Raw genomic sequence first — 13,002 nt, 5'->3', positions numbered from 1 at the left:
GGCTTAAAGGCACCAAGGTGTCCAAGGATGTCCATTCAGGGTCTTATTTTTCAGAAGTTCTGTAGTAATAGCTTTTTAAGTTCTAATTTATAAAATACATCATTATGCTGTTGATAGGAATTTAAAAACTATATACTCAAGTATTTGTTAATATTTTAAACATTTTATTCCAAATTTTAACAATTGGTTCTGCACATAAGTGGTGAACTAGAATGATAAAAAATGCAAACGTGCTTAAATGTTACTCCAGTAAAAGCACAAAATTACTTGTGTATTTTTTTATTATTTCACTGATATATGGATATAAGTATGGAAACCAAACTTTCATATCTTTAACACAAATTGTGTCAGGTATTTTAGAGTGTAGACAAGTCAGGCGTAAGGAATTTAACCTTAAAATGTAGATTTCCAAACAGAAAATAGTAAAGTATCTGTAAAATGTTATGATACTTGAAAAATTAAAAGTTAAAAAGTACAAACTTTCCATCACTATTATCCTGTATCTGATCTAAATCTCTAGATAATAAATTTGAAATACAATTTCTAATCACAAAACAGGTCAAACACAACATGGCATCATTTTTTTTTGTTATATTTAACAATACATTGATTAGTAACCTCATCTGTCAATGTTGGTGTTATTTTTGTAGTTTATCTACATAAGGTTTAAAATGTTTAATTGCCCTGTGGGTCAACTAGACTAGATCATATGGAGGAGGAACAAGAGCTATTTGAAGTGTGAGGGATATACGTGTATAGTTGATGGGATCCAGATCCAGGAGTGACTCGTAATTCCTGAACAACAACTTTAAGTAGAATTGGAGCTGCTGCTTCTTATGCCTCCAAGTTTAACCTCCAAGATCAATCATTACAACCATGGCAGGAGGTCAGTGGGTTTGGTGAAAATTGATTTAAGAGCTTTGTTCATCAAAACAAATCTAACAGATGAAATATTTTACAAGGAATTAGAAACGTTACGGTTGAACTTAAGGTAGCTCCCATGAGTTACGTAGTTATTTTAAGGTGTAGCACGCCTCTGACATTCAGGTGAAACTTGTTCTTGGTGAAACATGTCAAGCCGAACATCAGACGTTCTTTTAATTTATTGGAAATGTGAAGTATAAACGTAAGAATTTTTTGTATACGTTTACAGATATTGTTTAAGTGTAATTATATACAGCTGGTTTTCTTTTATTCATTGGTACAGTAGATTTACAGTAGATTCATGTCGATGGATTGAGACTGATATGCAGGTACCTCTCAGCATGTGAGGAAAACCAGATATGCTTTGGGTTGATATCTAATAGATGGTGAGTCCTGCAGCTAATGTTACTTATTGTTCTCATGCCTGCTGACAATGTTTCAGATTGGACTATCCGATCACTTTCATAATGCCGAGTTATACTTTGTATGATTATAGCAATGTTATGAAGTCGAGTTAACGAGATCTAAACACTGTGATATTAACATTCATAAATGAATCAAAAGAATCATTTTCAATTTTGTGATTCATGTTGACCACAAGCTTTTTGAAAATGTAATCATATAAATGATTTACAACCCAGTTTATCTTCATAGTTGCCAGATTGAACTTAACCCCCCATCTCGCCCTAACCAAAAGAATAGATTTTTACTATACTATTTTATTATACTTAAGATGACTAAATCTTAATGTAAATGTCTTTTTTAAGTAGAATGGCACCAATTACGATATCAGTCATAATCTTCATATTTCAAAAATTTTTTTTTGTAATTAAAATCTTAGTGAGAGTAAAAATAGCTCAAATGGGAGGGAAACTGTCCGGTCTCACAACACTGTTCACCTTTAACTATCACTGCTTGACAGCTTGAGCCACAGTGTTTCCCCTGACCAGCTCTGGATGTGTTAGAGATTTATCCTTGACTCTTTTTTTATGTATTGTAGTTTTTGCGTTTAAAGGAGATTACTTGCAAGGTTGCTCAAGGTTAGTACAACAGGTGCTACTTTTAACTACTAACAGATTACATACATTTTCATCATTAGACAATAGAATAAACTTAACCATTATTTCATTTTTACATGCATGCATCAAGGCAATAACAAAAATGTACATTTTGAAGGTAAATTTCAAAACACACATAATGGAAAGATTCTGATGTTTAAATCGGAACAATTGTGAAGACAAAAAAAGCTGCGGTTATAAATAGGGAGTGCTGCATAGTCTTCGGTGTGACAGATGACTTTTTCTTCCTCTGTTAATGCTCAAGGACTTTTTTTTTCTGGATTTTGCAATCCAACTGCAAACCTTGACAATATCTCCACACTCCATGCTAGTAAAATAAGTGCAACTTCCTGCAAAGTTTTAGTTTAGTGGATCTGCAGAATAATTGTGACTTGATATTTATTGACTGAATGTACATTTTAACAATTTTCAATGAAATCAGCTTTTCTGGAGCAATGTTTTTGATATATTTATTATAAGCATTTACTGAAAAAAGTGCATGTTTCTCTGTTCTTGGAAATGTTGTATAATTCCTAATAAATATATTATTTCTCAATCAACTTTCTAGCTTTCTAGAGATTTTAGTAATAAAATATTGAAATGTCGTTTAATTAATATTATTTTTACAAAATGCTTAGTGTTTTAACATCAATATATCTCCATTCTGTAAAGTGAGATGTATTATTTATTTGTTTGTGTTTAAGTGCCTGGTGTGTGTTCTTTCTGCTTGGGCCACGATGAGGATCAAAGCAGCTCTTCCCAAATATGAGCTCTATTTTTATTATGTGGTGCTGTCCGTGGCAATGCTCTGGGCTGCCAGTTGGATTTTTGAGGTGTCCAGCTGTAAGTCTGAAAAACACACACAGACACACACTTTTCAGATCAGACCAATCCAACCTGAGCAAAATCATTCTGTATGTAGTATAACCTTTTTTTAGCCACTACAACAGGTCAGCCATCGTCCTGCACCTTCCTCCCCCTTCCATACAGTTATTTATTTCTCCATCCAGAAGGATACAGTGAGCTGTTGTATTGTCTGAAAGGCCAGGGCAGTGGAGTAGGGCCAGGTGCTGAGAGCTATGCAAGCCATGCAGCTCGGATCATGTGTCAGTATTAATACACAAGGCAGAGAATAAAAAATAGAATAGTAACACTGTTTGCTTGGTTTTAGGTCCTGAATTAAACCATTCAAAAGCATTCAAAGGCAACAGCAAAATCAATGAGAGAAATTGTATGTATTCAAGGTGACAAAGTAAATGTCAAAATCTTAAACTGCTATTGATGTTCCAGATGTTACATTTGCATTGCTAATATTACAATGACGGGGGCATCAATGAAATGTTGCGTTGTTGATAATATGTTAAAATCATATTTGTTCGTTCGTTTATTTATTTTGATGTTCTTTTAAGCCAATGCAACCCGAAAGTCTTTCAGGTCCAACATCCAGCCCGGATGGTACTACTTTGGCAGAAAAATGGTGAGATTCAATCACGTTCTAGCTCTAGTTATGCCAGTCAGATTTATAGAAATTTAAATCTGGTGAAAAATCAATCACCTCTTTGTTTCAGGACGTGGCTGATTCTGAGTGGATGATGTGGTTCTCTACGTTCCGCGTGCACATCGTCTTTGCTTTGTCTGGCCATGTTTTATTCGCCAAGATCTGCTCAATGCTGGCTCCTCAGGTGTGTCTCAAGCATCCATGTTCTTTGTACAGGCTCTGATTTACACAGTATAAAGCAATAATTAATGTATGGGGGGGGATGATGAGTGGGGGATGAAAGGACAATGTAAATAAATAAAACACACACCCTCACTATCAATCTCTTCAACCGTACAGTACCGGTCTCTGGTCTTCATGGTGTACGGTCTTCTTGCCGTTCTCACGTGTATGGGCTGGACCTATGTGATGCTCATCCTCTCACACTGCGTGCTGCTCTACAGCATCTCACTAGTCAAACTCCGCTGGCTCTGTTTTACCGCCGGACTCATCACGCTTGCCACTTTTAAGATGGACCCATTTGTTTCCTGGCAGGTAGAGATCGCAAACATCAAAAATCTTTAGTATTATATGTATTTTTATATGTTATAGTACCTATGCTATGTATAATATAGGGCAGCTGCAAAAGTAGCCTTTGTTTTGTCACATACATAATATATATTGCAGCACAATGAAATATTCTCTGCGAATCACAGCTTTTTAAGAAAACAGGGCCAAAGCTCAGAGTCAGCCATGTTAGTGCACTCCTGGAGCAGATAGGGTTAAGGGTTTTGCTCAAGGGCCTAACAATGACAGCTTAGAAGTACTGAGGTTTAAACCCCCGCCCTTTTGATCAGTAAACCATATCCAATAGTAAATGTACTGTATTTAATATACAGGTATAGGTACTAGAGGACAGTATTGGTACTATAGGTAATAAAGAGGTATTGTATAGATAATATAAAGTAATATTGGTACTTTAGGTAATATAGGGATATAGTATAGTTTCTGTAGAGCAGTATTGGTACTGTAAGTGATATAATGGCATTGTATAGGTACTATAGGACAGTATCAGTACTATATGTAATATAGGGGTATAGTATAGGTCCTGGACAGCAGGACTGGTACTATAGGTAATATGGGGTATAGTATAGGTTCTGTAGAGCAGTTTTGGTACTATGTAAATAATATATGGGTTATAGTATTATTTTGTAGAACAGTATTGGTACTAAAGGTAATATAGAAATATTGTATAGGTACTATAGGGGTATAGTATATGTTCTATAAAGCAGTATTGATACTAAAGTTAATAAGGGGTATAGTATAGATTACTATACTATACAGTATTGGTACTAAAGGTAATATAGAAATATTGTATAGGTACTATAGGGGTATAGTATATGTTCTATAAAGCAGTATTGATACTAAAGTTAATAAGGGGTATAGTATAGGTTACTATACTATACAGTATTGGTACTAAAGGTAATATAGAAATATTGTATAGGTAATATAGTGGTATAGTATATGTTCTATAAAGCAGTATGTGTACTATAGGTAATAATGGGTATAGAATAAGTATTACAGGTAATATAGAGGTATTGTAGAGATACCATAGGGCACCATTACATGTTGTAGTGTCTTGTGTGTTTCTCATTAGAGTTTTTCACATTGCACAGTGCATCAGATCCCAACTTTCCTAAATCCTAGCTTCTAGTGAACTCTCAGCAGGAAGTTCTTTAATCATGCCTGTCATTGATCCCAGGCTGGGTTTGTGAGCGGAGACTTTGCCCTGCGCTCGGTGCTCTTTTATGGTGGCTGCGGCTTCACCATCATGCGCTGCATAAGCTTTGCTCTGGAGAACTGTGAAAGGAAAGAGGGTCACTACAGCATCCTGGAGCTGCTCAAGTACAACTTCTACCTCCCCTTCTTCTACTTCGGACCCATCATGACCTTCGATAAGTTCCATATCCAGGTTTTTATGGAAACACACAAAAGATCCTATTATGCTGTTGCACCACCTCACACATATGCCAGCTCAGTTTATGGAACTTAGATGATTATTTTCACAAGTTTTACACAGTTTAATGTATCTGAATGCATGTTTAGTTGCAATTTCAGTCACTGCACCAGAAGATCATGTCTTCTTGTCCCAACCAGGCTAATAATCCAGACCTGAGCCGTAAAGAGTGGGAGATGTGGAATATTTCCATCCAGGCTTTATTACACTTAGGAGCTATTATAATGGTGGCCATCATCTTTCACTTCATGTATATTCTGACCCTTCCTAATGACATGAAGCTGCTGAAACATCTCTCAGACTGGGCTATAGGTATGTGCGAACAATTCTAATGTATTTCCTGTTTCAAATAATCATTTCCCGAACATTATTACTTTTGTCGTGTCTCCCGTCTCAGCTGGTCTGGCGTATATGAATTTGGTGTATGACTGGGTGAAGGCTGCGGTGATGTTTGGCGTTATAAACACTGTGTCTAGACTGGACCACCTAGATCCTCCCAAACCCCCAAAATGCATCACGATGCTTTACGTCTTCTCTGAAACGTCAGTATATAGCTCATTGTATTTTATTTACTCACTATAATGTGTTCACTAAATATAAACTCATGAAAGTTGACTCTTTTTCTAAAGGCACTTTGACCGAGGAATCAATGAGTGGCTTTGCAAGTAAGTTTCAGAAAATTCTCTTCTTCATCTGTGTAATGTGTTTTTAAATTACCACAGGGTCCATAAGACCATAAGAATAAAAGATTCTATCTATTTGAGAAATGATTATGTAAAATTGAAAGGAATATAAAATGTATTTTATTTATTTAAGAGTTGCCATGCTGAAATACACAACACTTAATTTGATCTAGATTTTGGGCATAGATTATATAATATAGATATAGATTTTCCCACTAGGACAAAATTTGCAGCTCATCATTTTTAGTAACATGACAAAATCAACATTAATAGAAATAGACATCGTTGGGTACATTGCAAGCATTTCAAGACCAGGAACACTCCAGGGTTCAAAACAAGGTTCACAACAACAAATTAGGTTTAAATTTGGCATGTCTGGCTTAAGTTTGATTAGACTTTTTGTCACAGTTTTTGTCCAGAAGATGAAGAAGATGTATATGAAGATGAAGAAGAAAAGCTAGAATAACAATACAGTGCCTATTGGCTTTGCCCTTAAATTAGACTTAGTATTCTATAAAATGTTTACCTTGACTCTAATGGTCCTCAAACCTGAACCACCAGTATCGAATTTCATTTTTCAGGGTGTTCCAATTTTTGCAATCTACTGTGTATACAGAATCGGCTGTTCAAATTACTTTGCAGTGATAATGTGTGTAAAACTGCAGCACTCAGCTGAAAGTGAACTTCGCAGGTATGTGTATAATTACCTCGGCGGTAAACATGAAAATTTGCTGGATGAGTTGATCGCTTCACTCTGCACGTATGCCATCGTGGCGCTGTGGCTCGGGCCTGGCTGGGTCATCTTTATCTGGGCTTTCTTCAACTGTTTCGGCCTCAACCTTGAGCTGTGGATGGCAAAGTTCTTCTCGATGGAGCCCTTCTTTACCATTGAGGTAAGAACAAGGAGCAAGTGGAGAGAAGAATCACTGAAAGACACATGCACTTGGAGTAAATTCATTTAAAGAAGCTCTGAAACATCAATCAAGGCTGGATTACAGATTTATTATTTATCACAAGCAGCCACAGCATTGAAAACGTAATGTTTTTATTTAAACTTGTGCATAGTAATTTAATTAATAAATTTTCTTGCATTTAATATTTACTTAAAAATAAAAACATTGTCTTTAGTTTAGTACTTTTACTATTTCTGTGAGTTTACTGTTTATTTCTATTTTTTCAACAAATAATAAAATATCCCAAATCCTTTATATTTCAATCCTAATCATAACTGTAATAAAATGACTAATTCTTATGATACTGGGGAACTAAATACACATTTATTTATTTATTTTTAACAGACATTGTAAGAAAAACTTGTTTTGTTTTGGATCACAAATATATATTTCAGATCAGAACAATCATTAATTCGTTTATTTTTTTTACATTTAATTTGCATGAAATCGTTAAATTGGGTCTCCATAGCAACTGCATACAATAAACAAAAATACAAAATAATAAGATAATAATAATATAATAAAAAAAAATCTAATATAAATAATATAGTGCCATTTTTATAGACATGTTCCAGAGAACGTACTTTTAACCCGGTAGCAACTCTACCATGACCTGGTACTCGGTCACAACCCGGTAATTGGGGACCTCTGGTTTGGATTGTTTATGGATAATGTCTTAGAGTGATTTATTCACTTAATGAAGTATAAATTGATAAACTATTTGTTTAGTTTGCACCAAATTAGCTAAATAGGTAAATTAATAGATGAAAAAAAACACGTTTCTTTATCCGTTCTCATGTATCTCTAATTTGACCTGTGTTAATCTGATTGGGGTTAAATGTATTATTTTATTTTTCTGCTCCAGACGGCGATGTCTGAATCTATGTCTCGCAGAATTAGAGCTGTGTTTAATGCCTTCAACTTCTGGTGTATTGTTCTGTACAACCTCCTAATCCTCAACAGTCTTGACTTTGTGAAGCTTGTTGCCAAGAGATTACTCCTAAAAGGTAAAAGTAGCTTTATATTTATATAAAGATAATTCATATAAAAGTCATTTTTTATTTATTTTTCAATTATAACAGAAACAAAATTTGCAATATAAAAATGTTTATATACTGCCTTACTTTTAATTGTAGTGCACCTAAAGTTAAAATTTAACCTTTCTGCTTCTTATAGGTTTCCCCTTATCCACCATCACCGTGATGTTTGTGACCTATTGCCTGGTGCAGGTCATAAAAGAGAGAGAGAGGAAGCAGGCTCTGATTGATGATCCTGATCCTATACCTCATCCTGCCCCTGTGCCACCTCTAACCACTATCACGCCCCAAACTGAGGCCTCAGCCACTGCTGTGGATCCCAACAAAGAAAAATCAGAGTAGGACGACAAAAAAAAACCCAACAACAACAATACAGAATTACACACCTTTATTTGAAGATTGCAGATTGATAGATTGTATTTGAAGGGTCAATAATACAGTATATAAACTCTATCTTGGTCTATGAAAAAACAAAACAAAAAAACAAAACAATATTTCCAAGTGCCTAAATTTATGACTGAGCATTGTGTTTTACTGTGTACAAGTTCCCATTAGTAGAATGCGACAAAAAGCTGCTCTAATAATAATTTATTGATTCACATATTGACTCTAAGTTATGATTTTTATTGTTACACTCTTTATACAGGGTGGAATCTCTATTTGTGTTTAATCTGCTCTAAAGTTTTGCATGAAAATCTTGTGTCAAATGTCAATCTTTGTACATATATACATTTATATTTTTATGTACAATATGTGATGTGCATAAGGATTTTTGTGTAAGTTCACAACTAAAATTTGCACATTTGTGAAATTGGATAAACACAGGTTTTAGAGTTGTGTGTAAAATTGATATATTCTAGGTATGTTTTTTTTTTTTTTTATATATAATTTTGATTTATTATTATTGTAAGATTTTGGACAAAGAGCAATTTTTTAAATTAGATTTCTGCTAACTTTGTGGGTATAATATAGATTTGTATAATTTCACTTTCACTAGTTTCCTTATCTCATAAACTAAAATCATTATACATGCTGATTAACATTGAGATGATTTATACATTAAAAATAAATGTTTCACATTAGAATAAAATGTGTTGTAGTAGGATTTAAGAAGTTCCACATTCTAATAACAAAAAAGGAGAAATCTTTCCTAAATAAAACACAAATGATAATAAACTAATCCTCAAGATGAGAGAAACTAAGATTCAGAAGTTTAAAGAATTTAAAGCACAATATTTAGTAAGTACTAATTAAACTAAAAAACTAATTGGAATGGTGATTATGTTGTGGAACATATGACTCCTACAGAGGGCTCTCACAAAGAGGAAAAAAGAAAAGACACCTGCAAAGTAGTATATGGAACCTTCCAGAGATCCGTATTGAGAATGGCATTAAAATGAATGCATGTGATCGCAGTGCTACCCCAGATAAATGAGATTGTAGTATTAACAGTTTAAACTACTGATCTCACCTGTGCCCTATGTCCGTATGACTCAGGAAAAGCTGCTGCCTCATAGGAGGCAGTGTGTCAGCTGTTGTGCTTTTATCTCATGTACCAGAATAGCCTTCACACTCGTTGAGGGCTTAACCTATATATAGGCTTCTAGATAGAGTTTGGTTGAAATGTTGGGACAGCTGAGGAAGTCTGCTTACCAGGCCCTGCCTCATTTTTCTGAATTGGACGCTGACACAAGGGGAGCTGGTGTAAATACTGCCTGAAGAACTAAAGAGAACCTAGGTTAGAACAGAAGTGAAGAAGCCATGGCTCTGCCGATAGACCCCATGGAGGAGCCTCGGCTATACCAGCAGACGCTGCTGCAGGATGGCCTCTGCGACCTGCTGGAAAATGACACCATGGTAGACTGCGTGCTAAAGATCAAGGACAAGGAGTTTCCCTGCCATCGCCTGGTGCTGGCTGCTTGTAGCTCCTACTTCCGGGCGTTTTTTAAATCAGGCGTAGAAGCAAGCAAACAGCATGAGATTGTCCTGGAGGATGTTGAACCTGGCGTCATGGGTATGATTCTAAAATACCTCTACACGTCAAGCATCAATGTGACCGAGCAAAACGTCCAAGATATCTTCGCACTCGCCAACATGCTCCAAATCCCTTCAATTTTTACAGTATGCGTCTCATTCCTTCAGAAGCGTTTGAGTTTGAGCAACTGCCTGGCAATCTTTCGCCTGGGACTGATGCTTGACTGCCCTCGGTTGGCTGTTTCAGCGCGGAATTTTGCCTGTGAGCGTTTTCAGCTGATATCACGAGATGAGGAATTCCTACAGCTCAGTTCCAGTGAATTAGGGGCAATCTTGGCCTCAGACTCACTGAATGTGGAAACAGAGCAGGCCGTATTTGAGGCTGTGATCAAGTGGGTGGGCCATGACAAGGACAAGCGTTTTGAGGAACTCCCAAAACTTCTAGACTGTGTGCGCTTCCGACTCGTTCCTGAGGACTTTTTCGCAGAACAGGTGGAGCAACACGAGTGGCTGAGATCTGACCCTGAAATTACCAAGAAGCTGCAGCTGGTTAAAAACGCTTATGCTGGAAAACTTCCAGAGGTTAAGAAGACAAATAAAAAACTCAAAGAGAAGAAGACAGAAGAAGATGGTGAAGAGGAAGAGGAAGATCAGGTAGAGTTACTTCCTGGAATCCTGAATGATAATTTAAGGTTTGGCATGTTCCTCAGAGACTTAATATTTATGATAACTGATGTCAGTTCAGTGGCTTATGACCCAACTGGAAACGACTGCTATATGGCAACAATATCCAACCAGGTTCCAAAAAATCACTGCAGCATTGTAACCAAAGAGAACCAGATTTTTGTGGTAGGTGGACTTTTCTTCAATGAAGAGAATGAAGAGGAACAGCTTAGCTCATACTTCTTACAGGTACAAACCCAATAACATTCAATCTAGTCCTTTTTAAGTTTTGCTTAGAAAATGTAGAACATGTTTAAGACATCCCTGCTGTCCCCAACACTTCTTTCTTCTGTTTCTTCAAGCTGCTTATTTATTCAACCAATATATATACCTGGAGGCACATATAAAATTGCAATATAATTGCAATTATTTCTATATTTTGTACAATTATATTTTATACGTGTTGACCTGAGAATCACATTTTACCCCTAACAGTTTGACTCTGCAAGTTTAGATTGGATTGGAATGCCCCCCATGCCCTCACCGCGCTTTCTGTTTGGCATGGGTGAAGCAGAAAACTGCATCTTTGCAATCGGTGGGAAGGAGTTAAACGAGGGAGAGCAAACTTTATGCTCGGTCCTGGTTTATGACAGACAGTAAGTATTTAACATTGCAGAAACATGGATCATAATGCGATTACTGAAGGAAGTTATCATTAATTTTCTTTTCAATTAAGAAATTTAAAATGGGAAGAGTCTGTTCCACTTTCCTATGCGGTATATGGCCATGGAACGGTGTCTCACGATGGAATAGTGTACGTAATAGGAGGAAAAGGAGACAGCAAGTAAGTTTTTCCTGAATAAAACTCCTGAAATTTGGAAAATTCTGACATCTATTGTATTCACACTTGAATTCTTCTTGTCCTACTTGTAGACAGTGCTTGAACAGTGTTTGTGCTTATGATGTGAAGAACGCTAAATGGAAGGATCTTGCACCCCTGAAGACGGCGCGATCGCTGTTTGGTGTCACTGTTTATAAGGACAAGATCTATGTGGCTGGAGGTGTTACAGAGAACGGCCTCACTGACACCGTGGAGGTTTACGACATAAAATCGAACAAGTCAGTGACACACAATATCGTTAGAAAAACTATATATAAATCCATATATATGTAGTTTGATTGACTAAATAAGATTTTTTTTGCAGGTGGTCTGAGTTTGTGGAGTTCCCTCAGGAGCGCAGCTCACTCAGCCTGATCACTGTGGGTAATAGCATCTACGCTGTTGGTGGCTTTGCTATGTTTCCCAGTGAAAACAGTGAAGAGCTCACACCAAGAGAGATGAGTGACATTTGGAGGTAAAGTACTGGGACGAATTTCTACATTTCTAAAGTTGCGTCAAAGATTTTTTAGAATTGGTGCAACAACTGCAAATAAAATATGTACCAAGAAGAAACCCCAGTGCCTCAGACTTTTCAAAGGGAAAAAATCCAAATGAAATAGACCACCAACCTACAAACACCTACAACTAGAACACACTTTAATCACGATGAAGACATGGAGCTTATATATATTGTATATGCATATGTTTATGGGGTATAATGTTGTTGGGATCATTGAATAAACATGCATTATTTATTTAAACATTTTTTTGTTTTAAATCATCGAGTCCCAGGCAACATCCATGGACACCTCTGACATTACTATTATCATTTTAATAGCAAAAGAGCGACATTAAACATATTTAATATGTCCATATTATATAAGAGTGAAATCTGACGTCATTTGTTTACCCACAGGTATGACGAAAGCGAGAATAAGTGGAACGGCATCCTGAGAGAGATTCGCTACGCTTCAGGTGCCACAGTGTTGGGTGTTCGTCTAAACACACTGAGACTCACTAAAATGTAAAACAATTGTTTGTGTTCACTGGAGTCCCAGCATTTTATTTTGTTTCTTTTTTTCCATTTGTATTTTTTTTTAAGTTTGGCTTCATTAGATAGCAGCTGTGATTTTATAAAAATAGAATCACAACAAAAAAAACCTGCTTTTTCCATTGACTAGTTTTTAGATCAATTTTTTTATATCAACTACTTTTTGGCACCAACGAGTACCTGAAAGCACAGATATTAGCAGTGTTTATTGCTGATTGGTTGTGCTTACCATATCAGACCAAAAGCTAAATAAACGAATGCAAACCCAAAAATAATCAGGTGTAC

General features: G+C 36.0%; 2 protein-coding genes across 6 annotated transcripts; both read left to right on the top strand.

Annotated features, from left to right (window-relative positions):
- The first annotated feature begins 771 nt into the window (after positions 1-771).
- hhatlb (hedgehog acyltransferase like, b) lies at positions 772-9,239 on the top strand. 5 transcript variants are annotated; one of them, XM_083529349.1, is made up of 15 exons: positions 772-890; positions 963-1,126; positions 1,208-1,310; positions 1,925-1,964; positions 2,687-2,825; positions 3,392-3,459; positions 3,551-3,664; positions 3,820-4,014; positions 5,222-5,431; positions 5,617-5,788; positions 5,874-6,018; positions 6,106-6,141; positions 6,851-7,052; positions 7,978-8,119; positions 8,289-9,239. In XM_083529349.1, exons 5-15 carry the CDS (start codon positions 2,720-2,722, stop codon positions 8,489-8,491), a joined length of 1,593 nt encoding a protein of 530 aa, XP_083385475.1. In that variant the 5' UTR covers positions 772-890; positions 963-1,126; positions 1,208-1,310; positions 1,925-1,964; positions 2,687-2,719; the 3' UTR covers positions 8,492-9,239. The 5 variants fall into 5 exon arrangements, with proteins under 5 accessions (XP_083385475.1, XP_083385476.1, XP_083385473.1 ...); XM_083529350.1 differs by lacking the exon at positions 963-1,126 and having other exon boundaries at positions 784-886; XM_083529347.1 differs by having other exon boundaries at positions 798-1,126.
- A 413-nt stretch (positions 9,240-9,652) lies between these two features.
- klhl40b (kelch-like family member 40b) lies at positions 9,653-12,992 on the top strand. The gene is made up of 6 exons (XM_083529346.1): positions 9,653-11,035; positions 11,282-11,442; positions 11,523-11,630; positions 11,720-11,905; positions 11,992-12,141; positions 12,583-12,992. The coding sequence occupies exons 1-6, from the start codon at positions 9,911-9,913 to the stop codon at positions 12,692-12,694; spliced, it is 1,842 nt and encodes a 613-aa protein (XP_083385472.1). The 5' UTR covers positions 9,653-9,910; the 3' UTR covers positions 12,695-12,992.
- Positions 12,993-13,002: the final 10 nt, after the last annotated feature.

The sequence above is a fragment of the Silurus aristotelis genome (genome assembly GCF_946808225.1).
Source record: "Silurus aristotelis genome assembly, chromosome: 25".
NCBI lineage: Eukaryota > Metazoa > Chordata > Actinopteri > Siluriformes > Siluridae > Silurus > Silurus aristotelis.
This window is presented reverse-complemented; position numbering and strand designations above follow the sequence as displayed.